At 39.4% G+C, this 21,287-nt stretch overlaps 3 protein-coding genes across 3 annotated transcripts in view; 2 read left to right on the top strand and 1 right to left on the bottom strand.

Annotated features, from left to right (window-relative positions):
- LOC144643947 (protein meiotic P26-like) overlaps nt 1-4,586 on the top strand; it is a 32,142-nt gene extending 27,556 nt beyond the window's left edge. The window contains exon 4 of the transcript XR_013569001.1: nt 4,574-4,586. The gene's annotated coding sequence lies outside the window, so the exon portion shown is untranslated. The remainder of the gene's footprint in view (nt 1-4,573) is intronic.
- Nucleotides 372-5,550, top strand: LOC144643939 (uncharacterized). The gene is made up of 5 exons (XM_078503340.1): nt 372-966; nt 1,555-1,611; nt 2,314-2,691; nt 3,349-5,022; nt 5,410-5,550. The coding sequence occupies exons 1-4, from the start codon at nt 372-374 to the stop codon at nt 4,431-4,433; spliced, it is 2,115 nt and encodes a 704-aa protein (XP_078359466.1). The 3' UTR covers nt 4,434-5,022; nt 5,410-5,550.
- Nucleotides 5,551-6,207: 657 nt separating this feature from the next.
- On the bottom strand, nt 6,208-19,444 carry LOC144643936 (NAD-dependent protein deacetylase sirtuin-1-like). The gene is made up of 12 exons (XM_078503336.1): nt 19,131-19,444; nt 17,528-17,613; nt 16,840-16,995; nt 16,373-16,525; nt 15,874-16,021; nt 15,190-15,269; nt 14,563-14,623; nt 10,405-10,472; nt 9,876-9,936; nt 9,011-9,291; nt 7,812-8,034; nt 6,208-6,917 (listed from the first exon to the last, which is right to left on the bottom strand). Exons 1-12 carry the CDS (start codon nt 19,441-19,443, stop codon nt 6,211-6,213), a joined length of 2,337 nt encoding a protein of 778 aa, XP_078359462.1. The 5' UTR covers nt 19,444; the 3' UTR covers nt 6,208-6,210.
- Between the last annotated feature and the right edge of the window lie 1,843 nt (nt 19,445-21,287).

Genomic DNA, 21,287 nt, shown 5'->3' with positions numbered 1-21,287 from the left:
CTCTAAATGGAAATGATGCCTCATCAGCTATCAGATGTAAGCTTCCCCAGTTATTAGCCCACATAAAACCTTTTACAAAGTTGTATAGGCCTGGGGCTAATAACCGAGATTTTCCAGTTCATAAATTCAAGCATCTAAAGATTCCGAAATTTTTTCCTGCATACGTTATTAAACGCCCAAGCTCTCCTCCCGGCCATCTCTTTTCCTCTTGTAAACAACACTACCCTACACATTTCAGTCTCTTCGAGGCCACTACACCAATTTCCCTGATGCGTGACCAGCCACAATATCAGTTGTAAATCAAACTTTGGCGTGACTTACACTCAAGTTACGGGTCATAATAATTTTTCGTCCTTTATTACCCGTTCACTATGTCTGCCATCGAATACCGTAATTTACTGTATGAGGTAAGCCAAGAAATCGATTGGTTAACTGAACGACAGCGATTACTATTTATCTGCGAAGCCGAAGGATTGATTGTGACAGGCAGTGAAAGCAATATCCAAGATGTCCTCTCCATGTTTAAAGGGCTGGAAGAGCGGAATCATCTGGGAATCGATCGTCTAGAAGTATTGAAGGATCTTTTAAAAGGCGCAGGGAAATGGCATCTCCTAGAATTAGTCGAAAAATTTGACATCAAAAGAAAAGAGTACAACAATTTACTAGAACAGATTTGTTGTGTACTCGAACAGGGCAACCATGTAGAACGAATAATTTCAATGTGCAAAGAAAAGATATCGTATGACAGAGAAAGAGACTTCAAAGATGTTCGAACACTGTTTACAGAACTAGAAAAACAGAATAACTTGGGAATCGCACGTCTTGACATCTTGAAAAAGATTGTAATAGACGCAGAGAAGCCAGACTTGCTTGAACAAATTGTGGAGTTTGAGGAGAAGAGAAAACAGGAGGAAATTGTGGAGAGAAAAAGAGCTGAGTTAGAGGAATCTAGGAGAAGAACAAAAGGTAGGATCTGCTTTCCTATTTAAAGATTTATGTTTGTTTCATTGAAACACTTTTGAATTTTTAATGAAGGAATGATTTAGTGTACGGGTAGAGTGACGCAGAAGTGGTAATGTGCAACGTTGCGTTACATGTAAATGTCGTTTACCAAATAACTCGATGAAACAGTTAAGGTAACTTTCCTTTAGTTCCACGCGTTTCTGTTTGTTAACATAAGAGGAGATCTAGTTCAAAGTTGTAAATAAATATGATATGATCATTTTTAATTGTTTAAAGACCAAAAAGGTCTATAGAACTTAGCCAGCTGGAGCGGTTTTCACTAGAGTGTCGAATGTAATTCGCATTTGCTTTGATCTTGCATTGCTACGCATGGTGATTGGTCAGATTGGTTGAAAAAACTCCCGCCACTTTCTCAACAAGTGAGAAGCAAAGTCAAAACCAACCGTGACTTGCTCCGAGTTTTGATAAGTTCACTGGGTTGTATGCGCTCATTGCGATCAGCCAGAGTGATTGCCTCAATTTTTTTAATAACACAAAATACAATAGCCGGTAAACATCTGCGTTTTCACTAACCTATTTTCTAAATTTCAGATCAGGCTGTTGCTGTCTTGTCTTCTGCCAAAATTGCTGGAGAGAAGTTGTTAGGAAGTAAGATATAATGATAAGGATAAGTTTATCATCGATATAACATAAATTTCAGATCAACAAATTTGTTAAAACTCCTGTCATTCCTTGTTCCTGTATTGCTGTTATGATAAATAACGTTCTCTCAGAATAGCCACTCTACATCACACAATGATAAAAGAATTTCTAGCCGTATGCTAGGCCCTGCCAAGGTAAATTCCGACAAAGGGTCATGGCCCAAAAAGTAGCGACAGCATCTAGAAAGAAATCACGACAAAAGAAAACCCTTCTTGCCAAAATACGTCAAAATTCAGAGAGCAACTTCCCTACTAGCAGAGGCCTCTTTTTCTTTGTAGTCGCTGAGCGTTTCGTCAGCTCAGTGAATACAATGGAAAAGAGGTGTCTGCTAACAAGGAAGACAGCAACGCAAAGTACGATAAAACACTGACATAGGGCATCTTTAAATTCAGACAAGCGAGAACAGGTACCTCCCCCCCCCTCCCCGGCAAGGTCTCATGCAACTCACTCACAGTGCTTCTCCGAACTGTTTGCCCAAGCCTGGCAAAATGTTGAGGAGTGACCTGGCGTTGGACTAGCAACCCTCCTAAGGAAAGCAGAAATACTGACTCCTAGCTGGCCTGAGTGAGTGCAACTTTATTTACCTTACTGACCCGATAGAAATGTGCAACAGTACAAAAAAAATTTGTTTTCTTACTCTTCCCACAGCCGTTACACCTCATTGTACTTTCCGTAATGTTGCTGGTGGTATGGTAGTCGTCACTACATGGATGATCCTACGAAGAAGTTCAAATCTTGAAGAATTTGTAAACGCTTTTACAGAAGCAATTCTTCCACTTGGCAATACCCTGCGAGCAATAAGCGAAGGATCTGTATGCTTCACAATACAGGCTGAAAACAGATCAGCTCTTGAGGCACTATGGGAACGATACCAGAACGGCACACTGCAAAAAGACCTGCAAGAGTTTCTGGTTACTGAAGATGTTAAACAACTTGCAAATGGCGAGGAAGTACTGGTGACTGTGGAAATTGATGAGCAAGAATATAAGAATGCCTGTTTAGACCTGACGGTAGCAGAAACACAAGGTAACTGATACGTACATTATCACAGAAAGCTTGAAAATGGGCAACGACACACTAGTAGTATCAGTACTCAGTCTCTAACTTTACAAAAACTAATGAAAATTTGTCTCATGGGAGCAGTGTGTGAACTTACAATACTATATCACTAGTTATCTCATAAAAGCATTTGCTAATGTCTTGGGTTTAGAATAAAGCAACCTAGCACATGGCTAACCATGCTATCGCATGTCGGTTTTTGTTATCCGTAAATGTTCTACCTTGCCATACGACATAGCAATTTGGAGAGCAAATGCTGACAGGCCAAAACAGGACCCTGTGTGTCTAAGAACTAGCCAAGCCTTATACCCAACGAGTATACTGACCATGGCTACCAGTTGTTCAGGACTTTTTCTTCTCTTTTCGGTGAAAACACCAAACAGAGTTGTGACCAGGCTTAAAAGAGCCAATGGGGGCAGGCTAAGGTCAGTGTTAGAAGGCTGGCTACACATTAAAAATTAAAACTGTCACGGTACACAATGTTCCCAACAGCTAAATGCGAAGCGATTATATTGGTTGCTTTAATAGTTTATTTTTCAGAGCCAATGAAGAATTTACTTTTTACCGACCTCTTGTTTATTCGTAGGTTATGCAAACTAACGTATTGTGTTTCTCATGTTACAGTTGAAGGTCTTCAAGACATGGAACTTGGCAAAAAATCCAAGTTTACGTTCGTGACGAAAGATCTGGAAGGACACAAGTGTTATAATGCAGACAACCAAGTGATAGTCAAAATTCAGGCTCCTTCAGGCAACTTTATAAAAAAGAAAATTGAAGACAGCGTGGATGGTACTTACACTGTAAGTTTTACACCAGACGCTGTAGGTCTGCACAGCGTGTTAATCACAGTGAATGGTCAGCCGCTGACTGGTAGTCCCCGAAATGTTCAGGTGTCTCCTCATCAGTACAAACACGTGTTTACATTTGGATCTCGTGGCAGTGGACCGGGACAGTTTAATTTGCCTCACGGCATATCTGTTAACGAGAACACCGACCGCATTGCAGTAGCAGATTCTGGCAATAACAGAGTACAAATATTTAGTGCAGATGGCTCTTACCTGAGAGAGTTTGGTCAAAAGGGAAATAAAGCCGAACGACTACGCGATCCGCGCTCAGTAGCATTCACCAAGAATGGTGACCTCATTGTCTATCAGCCTGGCAAGATTTTTCTGTTCAGTGAAAATGGACAGTTCATTAAGCACATCACCAACAAGCACCTCAAGGTTCTAATGAGCTTGTCTTTAGCATCTGATGGCAACATGGTCGCGTGCGACTGGGGTGACCGGACAATCAAGGTCCTCTCCCCTGACGGTACGGAATTGTTACGGTGTTTTACTGCTCCAGATTGTAGCGAGTCCCTGTATTCTGCTGTTTATCACCAGGACATGTTCCTTGCGTCTTACCACGGGGCTCATTTTCTTAAAGTGTTCAACAAGGAAGGAGTGTTTCTGTATGATATTGGCAGCGAGGGGTCTGGTGATGGTCAGTTGAGTTGGCCAAGAGGGATCGCTATTGACAATTTTAACAATCTCATTGTGTCTGACAGTGGTAACAACAGGCTGCAAGTCTTCACACTGGGTGGAAGATTTTTAAACACGATTAAAGAACAAATCACTGAGCTTGGGTCCCCTTATTCTATTTCTGTGTCCAAAAATGGTCAAGTGTTTGTAACTGATGTAGCCGTCCACTGTATTCATGTATTCCAGTAAATAATAAGGGGCGTCCTTTTCCACTTACTTGATTTGGCGGGAAATTTTACCGTCACTTCCTTTACGGGCACTTCGCGCTCATCCGCAAGAGGAAGAGAACGCCCTAGAAGGGTGCAGGCTGCGAGGGGCACATTAAATAGCTAGGTCCGTGATATCGTCACTGCCACTCCACGAGGTCATAGAACCTCGATATAACGAAGGTCCAAGGGACTGGCAAAATATTTTCGCTACGACGAGGTTTCGTTGTGCCGGGGTTCTTTTCTATATTTTTTACTTACCTGGGCGAGAATAGTGTTCATTATATCGAAGACTTGTTTTTTGAGGCTCGTTGAATCGAAGTTTCACTGCAAATTGGCTGTGCGCATAAACAGATGTGTTGTTTGGCTACTGCTTTCAAATGGTTGAATGTTACACTATTGTAAGTTAACTAATAAGATAAATACCAACTGCCCTTCGGATGGTTTATTTTATTTTATTTTTACGTTTTAATCATGTCATTGCAGTATTTATCATTCTGCAATGGTGCACACCTCGCCCCAGTCCAGCATGATTTGTTTATAATATAACAATGCTATCTTCTGTACATGATGTATATTAAAGGGGCTTTGTTACGGATTTTACCAAATTTCTGAACAGCAAAAATTTATATTTGTGTCGTAAGAAACCTGAAAATAATGGTCCATTTTTATTAATAACTGCTATATTAGAGCATTGAAACTGTAAACAAGCGTCATTGACTACAGATGGCTCGGATGGAAATGGATTGCAATTTGAAAGATTAAGGCTTAATTTTTCAAATGGTTTCCGAGCATCTCCAAAAAAATTGATATTTACAGCCGTGGTTTGATTCCTCTCAGCAAATTACGGCCATATCTTCCTTTAGATGTTCAAAGATAATGATTTCCATGGGTTAGGTTGGCTACCACTAATTTTAGAGCAGTTTAGATCAAAAATCTGCTAAATCCTCGTGACCTAGCCCCTTTAATGGCTCTTGTAAAATGACATTGGCGTGGTTGAACAAGTAAGGTCCACGTTGGGAAAATGTTGTTCGTTTTCCTGTTTTGTAAGTTTATGAATCAAGCCAATGGCGAGGCCCATAAATCCATACCGACCGTACAATCTAGTTCAATTACGTTTTATATTATTATTATGACGGCTCTTTTTTAAAAGTTCTTTGCTGATAAATTAATGCTTTCATTCTCGATTAATGCGTTTGCCAATGTTAAGCACCGTATGCTTTAATTTCTTAGGCCATCCTCTCAAAAGTATACTAGAATTTATGTAAAACCTTTCCTACTTAATTTTCGAAGACAGTTTTGTCTTATTTAACATTTTATAAAAGGCATTGGGCGGAATTAATTCACGAACGGTCCATCTAACCGGTCTGTCCCGCATAATACGGACCACTCAAGGAAGCAATCAGAGTTCCCCTTGTCATTATAGACCTGTTTGTCATATTATAGTAAAGATAAATACTTTATAATGTTATATATTGTACAGTAACTGTTTAAAGACCCAATTCAGAATTGGAATCTACAAATGAACGTATAAAGATGTACTGCAAAGCTGTGTTGCATTGCAGCATTACAGTGTTGAATTACAACTGCACTGCAGTAGTGTCGCGGAAGTACATGTATCAGTTTAACCAGGTTTAACCGACCATGTGGTCAAGAGCTGTTGTAGGCCTATGATTTTACTACTAAGAAAAATATATAAAATACAGTAATATACAAGAAAATACCCCTAGAGTTCTGTGTAAAATAAATAAACAAAAATGTCACGGATGCAAAGAATCAGAAGTAACAGCAGCGTTCACATCACTGTCAACATCATCTTCAGTTACCAAGTGCTGAAGGCACTCAGAGTTGCCTTGCCCTGTATCTTTGATCTGCTCTTGTTCTCCAGGCTCGAGATGATCTGGCATTGTTGGCGTTTTATCCATGGTGACTCCACTGAATGGGCGATCAGTCAACAGCGTGTCTGTAGCGTGTGACAGTGAGTAAGGGTCACTCGAGCCCGGAGCCACTGGATCATCAGAACCAGCAGATAATCGGCTGTTCTCCTCGCTTGCGCATGTGTAGCTGCTTAAGCCTCCTAGGATAAGAGACAATGCTTGTTTTGTGACCTCACTGTTACTGATCTTTGAGCCTTTATCGACATCGCCCTCGCCAAAGCCATCATCGCTGTTACAGTCACTTTCGCTGCTGTGAGAAACCGCTTGCCCACTGTTCGTTGTAGTTTGATGAGCGTTGTCAAGACTTCTTTCATGTCTCAACAGTTCTTCAATGATACCATCAAGCTGATCACCGGTAGCTTCGTGATCGTCGATTTCTCCAACACTGTCGCTATCACTCCCCTCACTAGTACTGTCCAAGTAGCTTGTAAGGTTTCTTGAGGGGGAGGGGGAAGGGAGAGGCGAGTCCATGACTTCGGCGCCGTAGAAAATGTAACGGCTCGGTGGCATAAACAGGAATCGTGGCGAATCTGGAGAATGTAACGATTTGTGAAAGTTATAAGTTTGTTGACAAGGAAATGTGTTGTATGGTAGCAAGGAACAGCTTTCTAACATACCAGGTCGGTTAATATTGCTTTGCATTGTTATGCTGAAAGGTGTAGGGGAAGGGGAAAGTGAAGAAAGACAACTGTGATGAGGCAAAAATTTTCCTCTTACAGAGACTGATCAAAAACTGTCATATGCTTTCGTTTATAATTAACAATTATTCCACGAGCGCGCGTTGGATATGAGATGGTAGATAGCCAACGATGCGCGTAGCACGGAGTTGGCTATAACGTTCTCATATCCAACAAGCGCAAGTGGAATAATTGTTTTATTAAAAACGCCCAAAGAATTGCAATATTTGAGCTCCCCAGCTGTTTTTGTTGACGCGTATCGGCTACCATATTTGTGGTCAATGGTGTATGAGCCCATATACCATTACCCTGTTAACCAATCAAAACACAGGAATTGCAATATAACATTGCTAGTTTTTAATAAAAACTGATATCAGCAAGTCAGCCCCCAACACCCTTCATATAAATTCTCTCGCATGGCATTATATGCAAACCATTACCAATGTTCGTTTACATGACTTAAGAAAGCTCAACTTCATCCTCGTTACCAATCATGCAGTCTCCCTTGCAGCCCTAATTTGGGTTGTCACGAAACGCTTCCCCCCTGAGTGCGGGTGACAAGCCCAAACAGTGGCTGCAAAGGAGACTAGCAGTCACAGAGATCAATAAAATTAATGGCTTTTATAAAGTACATCTAGGTTTTTTTTTTTTTTTTTTTTTAGTGTAAAAAAAAAAAAAAAAAAACATCTGACAGAGTGAAAATAATGAGGGAATAATTGGTGAAGCAGATAGACGGAAGTTACCCACCTTCTTGGCATGATGTATCGTTATACTCATTTTCTTGTCCACTACCAGACGCTCTTGGCTGGTCTCTGCAGGGCTCGTCACTAGTCTCTGCACAAACACTACTCTCACCAACAGTCACGTGACCTTCCTTAGGACATAGTGGACTTACTCGACTAGCGTCTTCACTCATTCGCTTTATATCTTGTAATGCAGTGCTTTCATTGTTTGGTGTACTTTGTGGCGTCTGAAAATAAAAAAAAAATGCTTGAAAATTATTACTCTGCGGGTTTCATTTTCTTCTAGATTTATTTGTTTTCAACAGTTTGGAGAGTGAAAAAGTTACACTGACATCGTCTAGAACTTTCAACCTCTTCAGGGTTCTCTTCAGGACAACAGGTTGTCTGGCCTTAAATATTTCTGTAAAATGGTTTGGTTTAGAAATAATTACAGTGATAGCATAATGATGCACCCTCAGTTAAACTTCTTATCCTGGATTAAGACTTCTTGACCTTCGCACAACAACAATAACAAGGGGCAAATACACTTAGAAGAACCAGTGTGAACTGAATGTTGATGCTTTCTACCGATACTGGGAATCTACGGTCATCAACATCAAGATTCTCCTAAGTGGTCTCCACACATTTCCATCAGTACTAGTTGGGTGAATTTCATTATATTTTAAAATGAAAAGAAACTGCCTATATCTTCGTATTTGTTTACAAACAAATTTGGTCTTAAGGCCCCCAGTAATTTTCCTGCTAACTTTTACTGTTGAAAAGCATATAATTGATTCACTTAACCTCTCACGGCATTTGCTTACGACTGTGCATATCTTACATCCTTGTTCTTGTTTGCAACAGTTGTAGGGCTGAATTGTATACACGTTAACTGCAAACATAATGTGTCAAGCCAGTCCCATAAACTTCAGCCTTGAAGTTTTCGGTTGAATTCTTGTGTTTTTTTGTGTGTGTGTGTGTGTCACAATGGTCCTGAAAATGATGCCCTCAATTCCAACTATTCAATATCGTACGTGGCATCATGCAATATTTGTTAACAGATCGTCTGATCGTCTTCCGACAAACAAACTGAAGGTTGCCTGGGGTGAAAAAATCGTTGCCAAACTTGCAAAAGCACACAAAGGGCTCTCTGCATTTAGGACAGCCTGAGTAAAAAATGTTTTAAGCTCCTTGTTTTATAGTAAGAACTGGAAAATATTTCACCTGTTCATTCTCCTGTCTTCCTGACACTTCACTCTCCACTCCTGGACGTTCCTCTACAATGGTATTCACCTTCTCAGGTGTTGCCTGTGCCTGTTGCCAGCTTGTGCTGCCCAGACAAGGTCTGTCAACATCTTCCAACAAACTGTTCCATGCCCCACCCAGCCGTTGGCATAGCTCAGAGATGATAACATCACAGTCACCTAACAGCTCGACATCAAATGTCATGTGTCTGAGGGGCTCTCGGTTGATGAGCACCTGTGGCACCTCGGGTGGTACATGACCTGTGATGAACAAAGCCACAATAACAGAGGATTACAGGGATTAGTGTCTGTGAATACAGCCAGGTAAAATAAGAAATTGAAAGTAAGGCTTGTTTGCAAGCCCAGTGACTAATCCCCCTTTAACTAACTTCTACTAAACATAAAGATAAATTTCTTCTCAGTTCACATTTGAACAAAAAAAAAACTAATTCTACATCTGAACCTCATCCCTATTCAATAACAACTACATAAATGACAAATTTTCCATTGTCCACTGATCATTCCAGGACATAAAGGAATAAGGTTAATCCGATTAGTCATCAGTAAACTAATCTTTTCACCCGATATGGAGAATTATACCGAATAAAGCTGAAAGCAATTGTAAGTCAGTTGACACATAACGGTAAGTTACCGGTAACCGACAATTGGTATGGGCAAAGCTGCACAACCCAAATGACTCAACCTCAAGTTTTAAGTTATTAAGTAAACATTAAAGCAGAAGTCAAAAGAAAAATTTCTATACATGAGAAATTGTTATCAAGGAGAGAAAAATTATGAATTCAAGTTTGCTGATAAAATTATGGTCATTTGTGTTTGGTACCTACTTGGAATTAAAGCAACTGGCCTGACTTTCAGTGAAGAGCCGATGACTATCAGAAGATCAGCCTAAATAAAGAAGTAAATAATTGATGATACAGCTATTTCAATTAATGTTGTCAGATCATTAAAGACAAGACCGAAAGGTCTTATAATGTTAATTAAAATAGCTGTTATAAGAAACTCACATTTTCTTGTCATGCTCATAACAAATGGCTGAGTAAGGCTCAGTCACAAAAGCATCTTATTTGGTGTGAAACACAACAACTACTATTTTTAGCTCTTTTAAGTGCAACCTGTTACCTATCTACTCTGTGCCAACTTTCATGTAAGACCACAGTGCTTTAGACAAACAACAACAAATTCCTGTCAATCATCAATGAATACAAATTGTGCAATGACTTCAATGGTCAAAGCTCAAATCATGTACATTCTCATGTTAGTAAATTCTCCAATACAGTAACAATTAGAGGAATTATTCCTCTAATTGTGCAGAGATTCTGTATAAATACATGACGATGTATCATAAAGACATACCTTTTCTGAATCTTCATCCAGGTTGTGATAAAACTCAGAGGGAAGACTTTCACCAAAGAATACTATATCTAAACCAGTTGAGTCAAGGTGCAAAACTTAACAATCAAACAGCAAACAACATGGTTTATAATGGACTGATACTCATACACAGCTAGGTGTATATATCTCAATAATTGACAGCTATTAACTTGTCAATTCAGCCAGTAAGTGAGTAGGTGTATTCTGCATTCAGGCCTAGGTGCCTAGCAGACCGCTGCTTATCCCACCTTCCAACTAGCCAAAGAGGACAATTGACTGTATGTACATGATGTGCAGCATTTCTACTACCCCTACACCCCACCCTCCCAGGTGGGATGCTGGCCCATTGCAGGGTTTTTATACACCTGGGACAAGAGAGAGACTATGAGAGTAAAGTGTCTTGCCCATGATAAATTTCAGATGTGAGACTTCCACCAAAGAACACTTGTATTTAAGATTATTGCAGTCCATCATTGGGTTACCCCCAGCATTATATTTTCTGATAACCATTTGTACAACTGAGTGGAGAGAAGGGACTCTGAGAGTAAAGTGCCTTCCCAAGAACACAACATGGTGACCTTGGTCAATGCTCAAACCCAGACCGCTCAATATCAAGACCAGCACACTATCTATTAGCACATAACCACTGTGCTTTCACATGTGTGTCGTGGGGGCATGTGTGTCGTGGGGGCAAAGTGCAACAACGATTAGGTATTGGAAGTAACCATGGTAACTTAGACAACATCCAACTCACAAGGCCTTATTTGCCATGCAGGCATAATAGTCAGGTGGCTTAACGACCTGATCGTGACAAGAGTGATAAAAGCATGAAATTTGGCACACAATTTGCTTACCCCCTACCAAATAATATTAGAAGGGGTGCCCAAGTCAATCTACTCACGATTCCGTTTTAAGGGGATATTTCGGTTTTGACTGATATCAAGGTTGGGTATCCTGTGGTCCTATTTTTAAAACAGATATTTTGCCCTTGTTGAAACAAATTTTTGCAATTTTGTCTTGTTTCCGTTACTTCTCTATAAACTTTGTTATTTTGGAAAAGATTGCATGTAAAATAGTGTCAACAAAACCAATTTACAGTTACTAGTACCTAGTCTTCGCTCGGCTGATAGCACAGGACCAAACAAAACTTTAACAAAGAAGCAAAACAAATGCGTGTAAGTTGACTGCATCTTTTCGTACATTAAATCTGATAGTATATCGGGTATGCTCATTTTTAATGCTAAGACCCTCACAAATGCCCCTTGCTCTTAGAATGCCTCTCTGGGTTGTCACATTTGCACAATTGCGTGCACTGCAACTTTTCTTTTGCACATTTGCAGTGTGAGCAGCGTCCTTTGCAGAGATACATTTGATAAGCTCTCTGCAAACATTAGAGACTTTTGGGATTGTCATTCAAAGTGGCTGCCACTGGTTGTCCTCTTCTTTTGCCCATGAAAACTCTGCAGGAGAAGGAACGTCCTGCAATGCGTTCCGATCTCGTCCAAATTCCTGCCTGATACACTGTCCTCTGAGCATGCTGCATGAGTGCATGTTTAGAGAGTACCGTAATGATTCGATTTAGCGCCTGGGGCGCTTATTTACTTTTTGCATTTCAAGGGAGGGCGCTTATTTAATTTTTTGAGAAACGACCAAATGTTCAAAACAGAACTTTAATAAATATTAAAATAACTAACAATAACAGAAACTGTAACAGCAAAGAATTGTTGAAAGTTCAGGTACTTTTAAAATAATTGTTTATTTTAGCAGTAAATATATACATGTAAGGTACGGTGAATGTTCACGTGTCGTTATACGACGTCGATGACTTCAGTAGGGGCAGTTATTAACAATAGGGGAAAATATTAGAATAGGGGTGCTTATTAGAATGGGGGCGCTTACAGGAATAGGAGTGCTTATTGACAAAAACACATTCTAAGGGGGGCGCTTATTCTGAAGGGGGGGCTTATTCGGAAGGGGGCGCTTGTTGGAAGGAGAGTGCTAAATCGAATTATTACGGTAAGCTCAAGTTCTTTTTCTGCTTTTAGGTGTTTTCTTCTCTCTTATCAATTTGTAAACTAATCAAATTAAAATAAAACTCCATACTTTCTTTTTACCGATAACCTAGCGTTAATGCTTTGTTATGCCTGTGTCAGATGAATGGTTTCCAGGTCTCTTTTTCGCTTTGAAAACGGCATCAGTCCTGTGTCGTTCACAGAATCCAGAGGACTTGATTTCTCATACATTATGACCGTAAATCTCTCTAGTTTTTGGAAAATCTCTAAGGTGGCACTCAACTGCCAGAGACGTGTCAAGATGTAGTCTGTGGTAAGTGTTACTTAACTACATAATTCCCATGCTCTTCATACTGTCTTTTTTCCAGTTACGCCACAGAGCTGAGTTAACGTTACATCCAGTGAATGCGTTAAAAACTGGTATAGCTCGGGACTTTGACTCTCCAAGAGTGGAACAGTTTTGTTGACGTTTATTAGCGAAAAGTGGCGCCCCATGCTGAATGCCATATTTTTACAATAATATTAATAGTATTAAAACTTGAACCATTTGAAACCCTTGTTTTAATATAAAAGGATGCAATATGCGTGTAGGGGCATTTCCCTCACAAGAAAAAAACAACCTTAAAAAAAGCCAGCTGTGGTACAGCAGTTTGAAACGTGTGGTTAAAGAGATTCACCTCTAATTGGCTTTTAGATAAACAGTAGTTTTCACAGCAGATGAAAGATCAATGTAACGTCATCCCCCGCACGCTTTACCCTATACCCCATTTTGCATCATGCCAGGTTACTAAGTAGCGAAGTTCGCAGTAAGAAAGATCATGCAAGAAGATGTTTTTCTCGAGTGGATTTAGCAGCTTTATTGGTTAAATATGACAGCTCTTTATTCAAATCTTGTGCCAATGAGTCTCTACAACATTCAGGTTTATATTAAGCGATAAATTATTAGGGAATTTCAACTTGAACTGCCAATTTAATAACACAGATAGCAAAGCGAAAGGACATCATCGGCGTAACCTGTACTGTTGTTTATTAGAAGTTTGTGAACATATTAAAACAATTGTTATGTTAATTATGCAGAATTTATTTAACTGGTGCTTGGGTCAAAAATTTTGACCCGTGTATAAGTCGAGGGCGATTTTTTGGGCCGATTTTTAGGTAAAAAAAGGTCGACTTATACACGGGTAAATACGGTAGTTCCTGTTTTGTATGTGTAAATTTAATTAGATGAACTACGTTTTAGCAAAGTGTCCGAAAATTTTGTCGGAAAATTGTCCGAAATAAGACAAAAAGTGTCCGAAATTTTTTGCAAGTAATTATAGTAGTCGAGAGGAGCATTTCTATACATTCGCCACATGATTTATCTCAAAACAGGATTAAAACCATTCTTATGGATAAAAAAATACTTTATTTTTATGCTCTGCACATAATTTTAACATATTTCCAAAGAAGATAAAACATTTTCGTTGGATACTTACAAAGACAGCGAAACAGCAAAAGCAACACCATCTTCAATGGACGAGCGAAGCCTGGGCGCCAGTCATATTGCCGGTTTTGACTAAATATCCCCTTAAAACGGAATCGTGAGCAGATTTACTTGGGCACCCCTTCTAATATTATTTGGTAGGGTGTAAGCAAGTTGTATGCCAAATTTCACGCTTTTATCACTCTTGTCACGATCAAGCCTTTATTTTGCGTTAAGCCACCCGACTATAACAAGGTTAAATGTGTAAACGTCCTCACACCTCATGCAGGGTTGAAAGTAGCTGCCGGTGATCGGTAATTACTGATCAAATTTACCAGCCAAAAATTAAATAAAATTTAATAATTTAAAAAAATATATATTTAAGTGGTCAAATCTCTATCATTTGCACATTCACAAAAAATCACCTATCAATTGATCTGTTTTTCCTTATTTCCAACCCTGTCATGGAGTCCGTATGTAATTCTGCTGTGGTGGAGAAGTAATTCATATAAGGGAACCCCTCCCTTCATCTTTCACCTCTCTTCTGAGGTCCTAAGAAACAACCACATTGTGGCTTGAGTTTTCAAGGTTCCCAAAACACACATATCTTTAAATCCAAATGTCTACCATCATTTTACATTTTTTTCAATAAAACTCAAAGGATACCAGGTTTCATTATGGCAAAACAACTTCCATCTTGTGGGCATTTTGGGCAAAGTGGTATGACCTGTAGGGTCAAAAGTATTTAATACTTTAAAATTGTTGTATGGCTGTATGAACAAGGCTGTGCTCTAAGAAAAAATACAAGGAGCCCAAAGGTTCCAAACTATGAGATCCAGGGTGCCCAGCATAAAGCTTATATGAAAGAAATAAGATTATCTGGTCGCCCAAAGACAAAAGTTAGTTGCCTGAGGCACCCGGGCACCCTTGGAGCACAGCCCTGATGAATATAGCATAGAGTACAAGTGTACAAGTCTTATTATTACCTATCATTCTCAAGCTTAAAATATGCTGTCTAGTGGCCATACATTTCTTTTAAAATACACAGGCTTATATAGTTGAACATCAAGACTATCCAGAAGTTCATAACTTTCTTAATTTTCTCATCACTGGTCTGCTTAAGAAAGTACCGGTAGATGTTGATTGACAGTCTTCGGGAATAAAGAGCTAACAAAAAGAATTTCCCCTGAGGAATACAATGTCGTCTGATACATGTATGCAGAAGCAATTGGAAGCCATTTTAGGTGCACATTCAATTAAACAAATTACTGTACAGTACAAGAACTGACTAACCTGCTGAAAAATATCTTCCCTAATGGCCTCACAAGAAACTTGGTGCTTGCAGTTTGTACACGAGGCAGTAGAAAATGAGCCTGTGGTGTTTAAAGTATATTGTTAACTTTAATGTTTTATTATCCAAATCTACTCAGAAGACTACAGATAACTACAGATAAAAAATCCCATAGTATTCATACTCTAGGAGATTAATTTTTACTGTCACTAAGTTGAAGCCCACCACTTTAACATCTCTATTTATTAATAATTGTCAAGGCCTAGTTATTTTGCTATCATGCAAACCACATTGATCTATTTTCCATTTCTTTTCATTCAGACAGGGCAAGTACATGTAACAGGAGGCCCAATGAATAGTTACATGTAAAATGTCTTTCAATCAACATTCCCCTGTTTGCAGCAAAGCCTGGCCAAACATTCTTCTCAAAAGCAAAGTAATGAATTAAGTTTCAATTGTGACATACCAGAACATGATTCTTAATTTAGACCATTCTTTAAGTGAAGAGTACAAAATTCAAATCTCACTAGACTCAATTATAACAGTGAATTTGACAGGTTTCCAATAGGCAAGACTTTCTATGATCCCTCAGTTAACACCAGTAAAGACGCGTAAAGAACGTCCCCTGGATCTACATTGTAAATGCATTATGATGTACATACAGTTGAAGCATAATCAAAGCTAACCATGGCATTGTATGACCCTTGTTATGCCTGCAATCTGTTCCAGTGTGTCAATATTCTGGGAATAGTTCTTCAGTAGTTGTCCATTTGATTCTAACTGACTTATGAATCTGTGACCAAGGGATGGTTTGAATTGACCTGGATAGATTTCCTGAAACCAAAGAGCAATCAAATTATTGCAGCTACCCCGGAAATCGCCGCAACATGTCACGCAACATGTCAAGGATCCCAATTCTTCTGTAACCTTTATTCACACTGTCAACAGTAAGTCAGAGTTGTGCAACACATGAAAAACGTGTTGCCAAAAAACAATAGTGTATGCATTTTGAAAATGCACTTTGAAACCTTTTATGGGATACATTGAATGTGGCCATAGACATCATGACTTCCTTTACCCTGACAAAAATGCCGAGTTGCTTGCTTCATCTCGTTAATAAGCATTTCAAATTTTGCCAGAGAACTTTCCATATTTCCAAGCAACAGAAGATAAATGTAAGCTTACCTTTGCAAACTTAAAGAATGGTCGTGGATTCTGGTAGAAATACGAGATGTCAAACATTGCTTGAGGGTCTGGAAGATCAGGATACTCGACACTTAGTTTGGCATAGATGCCATCACGAGATCTAAAGTCAGGGATTCCACAAGATACAGATACCTGCAATGCAATCAGAAATATAAAATAATGACCATGAAGTATTGTCACATGCATGACTAGAACATGGACATGCACAGCACTTACAACAGCCCTTTTCTTGAAAATATTTTCTTCATTTTCTTTACCTAGACATGTACAGACCCACAGTGTTCTGTTTCATGTACTGTTCCATTTGACAAAATATTAATACTAAAATTTTTGAGAATTGATAAGAATATTGGTACAAATATTGATATTCAAAGACATGTTGATTATGCTTGTGAACCTAAAGGCTTAACAAAGATTACAATCTAATATTTATTAATTTTACATACCCCAGCTCCTGTTAAAACAATAATGTTCTTTGATCCTCTGAGAAGTTCTACAACATCATCAAGGGAGTTGATATGGTCAAGCTTCGGTCTAGGCGTAGGCTCCGTAAGGATATCCACAATGATTTTCCATAAAGTCGATTTATCTATGTTAGGAGGCTGAGGAGAAGAAACAACATAAATTGTTTATACTACTGACAGTATCACTGGGAGATAACGTGTGCGTAAGGCATGTGCATTATACACAATATACATGCTTTGCAATGTCACATGAAATTAAACAAGCAACTGAGTACTAAAAAAAAATTCAAGCTATAGAATTACATGTCCCAATCTTGAAACTGGAAATCAATAAGTTGTGATGAAAAAAGGAAACAGTCAGTGGTACATGCACCCTTGTAGCCAACATACAGTGTATTGCAGTGGCTCCACCTATCACAGAGAGTCAAAACATATTTCTGAGGACAGGGGGGAAGGATAGTAAGCTAACTTTTAAAAGGATAGAAAGGCTCATGCAGACTTTGTTTTTCAAAGGGATTTGGACATGTATATGCGAACAAAAATACCAGTTGTAACAAGAAATTTATAAGCAATTAACTTAAAATAATATGTGTTTGTGCTATAGAACACAAATGGTACATGTACAAGTCATGTATGCACATGTAGTTCATAAAGTCCCACAGTAGCTTACCAACTGAGCATGGGGCACCATATAGGCAAGAATGTCTTCAGGGTTAATATCCAGATTCATCTGTCTTTGAATCCAACCCATAGGGCCTTTGAAAACAAAACCAAATTCTTTGTTTAGATGCACTTATATATATACAACTGTTATACATAACTGGAATTATACAATTCTTTTAAACTGTATGATTGTCCTTCCTTTTATAATATTATGTGTTAATGCGTATTTGTCTGTGCTGTTCTGAAAATTACAAAAAGGCGCAATACAGCATGGGTGTTGATATTTTCTGGAAATGTACAAAATATATACAGTCTACTTGTAAATGTTCTAAGTCTAAGAACAGATCCCGGGGGGGGGGGGGGTGGGGGCGTTCTTACTGCGCTGACCTGGACACTAGTTTTCACGTTTTAAAAAAAGACCACTGTGGACTTTTTTCAAAACGAGCCATCATAAATCTGCTTCAATCTTCTCAGTGTTTCACTAAATGAGAAAATTTAGAAGAAGAAAAAAACACTGAGAAGATTGAAGCCGATTTCTTAAGGTTCTCTACGCGTATTTTGATTTTGGGTTAAGGTGGACTTTTTTCAAAACGTGAACGCTGACCATGTCCCTTTAAATAGAGTATCAGTTTTGCTCCTTTTGGCAGTGTGTTCCCGGTGTGATCCTTAGATAGGGTACCTAAATTCTATCAGCTAAAATAAACGCCCAGCTAAACGTAACCCCCAAAACACACCATCCTTAAAAAGGCATCCGTTCAAGTGTTAGTAAAGCGATTTTGATTTTATAAAGATTTGTGTTTTGCCGTGCGCGGTTACCCGTTATTTGCATCATCACGGAACGTTTCTTCTTCCCTTGAATAGGGTGTCATTTTTTAGTTTTGGGCCTTAACTAAGGGTATCAATTTTCGCTTTCTTTATCCTTAAATAGGGTCAGGGTTTAAGAACCTTCGTGGCACACCCCTATCCGAAATTTATGGGAGTACCTCCCGGGGAACAGATGCCTGCCAATCAGATGCCAACAACTACCAGCACCTTACAAATGACTCATAAATTTACAACATTAACAAAATCAACAAACGGACTGCAAACAGAACAAATTAATCTGACTCACAATTACTAGACTGACCGAAACTGGCCAATTACTGTTGACAAAACGTCTGGTAGGTGAAAAGACTGGTCACTGTTGTTATATTTTGACAGGGAGGGAAGGGTGAATGTTTGCATTTGACCATTTGTGGAGAATTTTCAAATATTTAGCAGGTAATTTAGCTACGGTGGCAGTAACAGCAGCAGATTAACTGCAAAATACCAGCCACTTATTTACATCTCATTAATATTCTCATATGCCTCATATCTACAAAACACTCTGACAGATGTATACAAAGGTATCATTGTCATCAAGTGAGCGGGTATTCTGCGAAAAATACACAGTTTCTTTCCAAGCACTTAGAAACAACTATTTTTCGCATAGAAGACGCGTTTCTAGTTTAACAGATGCAATTTAAATGCGATCATTTACTGTAAAATAATCGAAAACAAAATGGCGGACATAAAAAATATGTAGATATTAACTTTTGCGGAGGATTTTTCATTACAAGAACTCTTTTTACCTGCTATTGGCTGATAATGGTGTTCATCTAGATCATCCAAGCCGTCTTCGACGCTGAAACATGTCGGAAAGTCTTCACTTTCTAGTCTTTCGTGCCCAACTTGTCCGACATGTTGTTCACGTGACGTCGTTTCGGATGAAAAGCTTTCGGCATTAGCACTCTGTTCAGTTTCGTTGAGACGCGAAATAGAACTATCTTGCGGTTCATTCTTATCAGAAGCACCGAAAGAGCTATCGTTTTGATCAAAAGAATTCTCTGACGACAAACGGGCTCGCTTCGTTGTGGTAAATTCAAGCTCTTCACGATCCGCCATCTTGAATTAGGACTAGTTTCAGGCTCCCTTGCGCTCCCGTTTTTAAACTTTCGACCCAGTGCCTCGCGTCCTAGGAGGTAAATGGCGGTAAAAAAAAAAGGCTCCTCGCGAAAGCGAAAAAGGCGCATGACTCCCTGGGCGCGATCCATTGGACCAAAATTTTCGGTTTGAATTTTCGAAATTTTCATCTGTCAAATGGAACGGTATTTTCCACTTGAATCGGCCAGGCTAGTTCCATTCCCGCAAACAGTAAAGAAAACTGAAGATATTACTCCCTCTTGATAAATTCTGAGCCATCTATCCTCTCACTTAGCTCAAAAACGTAGCTCCACGCTTTTTTAAACGTAAAGAATGCGAAAAGTTTACACTGGAAACACATACGTCTGCTTTTATGACATGTACGGAAACATTTGGATGCACAAGATGTGCTCTTATCGCATTCGTTTAAGACAATTATACGTGGTGTGCACGTATTTTCGAACTGCTTACCAAAGCTTGCTAAGCACACGTGTTCCAATAACGCAGTTTATAAGCTGTCTGCCGCAAGAAGACAAGACGAACACTGATCAGTGTCGAGCGGCTGGAATGACCGCCATGTCGAATTTTGTCGATTTCCGGGTTGGGAAAAACTGGGCCCGAGCATAAATTGGCGAATGGAACAGGATTTTCCGAGAATTCCGATTTTCCGGAATTTGAGGACAACCTCCAGAAGTTGACAAAATTTTCGAAACGAGTTTCCGGAAACTTTCTGTTCCATTTGATTTTGTACCGGAATTTCCGAAAAATTTGGTCCAATGGATCGCGCCCCCTATTTTGAAGAAAGGACGATAGCATCTTGATACAGTTTCGTTTCCTTATCAAAACGGAGGTATTTATTTGAATTTAAACACACTGGATCTGGAACAGATGACGAAGAGGCTCGATCTCTGTACCCGGGATGGGGGAGTGGGTGGGTGGCTTATGGTCTGAAATCGGGTATGGTTTTCAAGAGAACCACGAGAGCATATAAATGTATTTGTCTTTTCATAAGGGAATAAGAGAGAAAGAAACAACCAAAATCTATCATTCCAGCTGAATTTTAACAAATGTTTTGTTGGTGTTCCAAACCTACAAAGCGATGACAAACTCAGTGGCAGACCGGATCGGTGGGTCCTTATTAAATGACTTCTTTTGCTAAAAATATTTCGGGTGCACACACAAAAGCATGGCCCCTCCCTTAGTTCAAGGTCTGAATCTGCCAATGATTATTTAGGCCTATGAAAACAAAAATATATGTTGTGTTTGTGTGTGCGTTTTTTTAAAAAAGTTTTTACTAAAGCCAATTTTGATTTCAGAAATCAGTTCTCTGAAAGGCATGGACTTTAGAGGGCATGTCTGAAAACAGATGTTCTGGTCTGAAATAGGGTCTGGCTTTAGAACACCAGGCAGTACACCCCCACCAAGTATTTCAAAGAGTACCCTTCCACTCCCCTTCCCCTCCCCCTTCTCTGTGCCACCGTAGTTGGTAGAGGCCCCCTCTACTAATTATACTGCTGCCATGGTATAAATTCCTATTTATTTATATAAGGTTGCCTATTATATTGCCAGTTCTGAAACTGGACTTGTATTCCCAGGGACGGCGGAGCAGTTTTCCAGGTGGGGGGGCTGACTAGTGACTTTAAGTGGGGGGGCTTAAGAGACTCTTCTCTTAAAAAGTCTTTATTTTTGGAAGGGGGGGGGGGGCCCCCCCCCCCGGCTCCGCCGTCCCTGATTCCAGAGATCTTAGGCATATCCACCTCTCTACCACTGGCTAGATTTGCTTTCGGTCGTCCCAAACTAAACTCCTCCACTCTTTGTAAACAGCC

Source organism: Oculina patagonica, chromosome 2 (assembly GCF_052425735.1).
Source record: "Oculina patagonica isolate OP01 chromosome 2, crgOcupat, whole genome shotgun sequence".
Taxonomy (NCBI): Eukaryota; Metazoa; Cnidaria; class Anthozoa; order Scleractinia; family Oculinidae; genus Oculina; species Oculina patagonica.
Note: the sequence above shows the minus strand (reverse complement) of the source record. Positions and strands in the feature narration are given on the sequence as shown.

Bases quoted from the DNA above. Each gene is read 5' to 3' on its own strand.
- LOC144643939 (XM_078503340.1), top strand. From the start codon at position 372: ATGTCTGCCATCGAATACCGTAATTTACTGTATGAGGTAAGCCAAGAA. The intron at 967-1,554 runs GTAGGATCTGCT...TCTAAATTTCAG, and splicing joins ATCTAGGAGAAGAACAAAAG to ATCAGGCTGTTGCTGTCTTG. The intron at 2,692-3,348 runs GTAACTGATACG...CTCATGTTACAG, and splicing joins GACGGTAGCAGAAACACAAG to TTGAAGGTCTTCAAGACATG.
- LOC144643936 (XM_078503336.1), bottom strand. From the start codon at position 19,443: ATGGCGGATCGTGAAGAGCTTGAATTTACCACAACGAAGCGAGCCCGT. The intron at 9,937-10,404 runs GTATGTCTTTAT...TTCTTTATTTAG, and splicing joins TGGATGAAGATTCAGAAAAG to GCTGATCTTCTGATAGTCAT. The intron at 8,035-9,010 runs GTGAAATATTTT...TTTTATTTTCAG, and splicing joins GAAGACAGGAGAATGAACAG to ACGCCACAAAGTACACCAAA.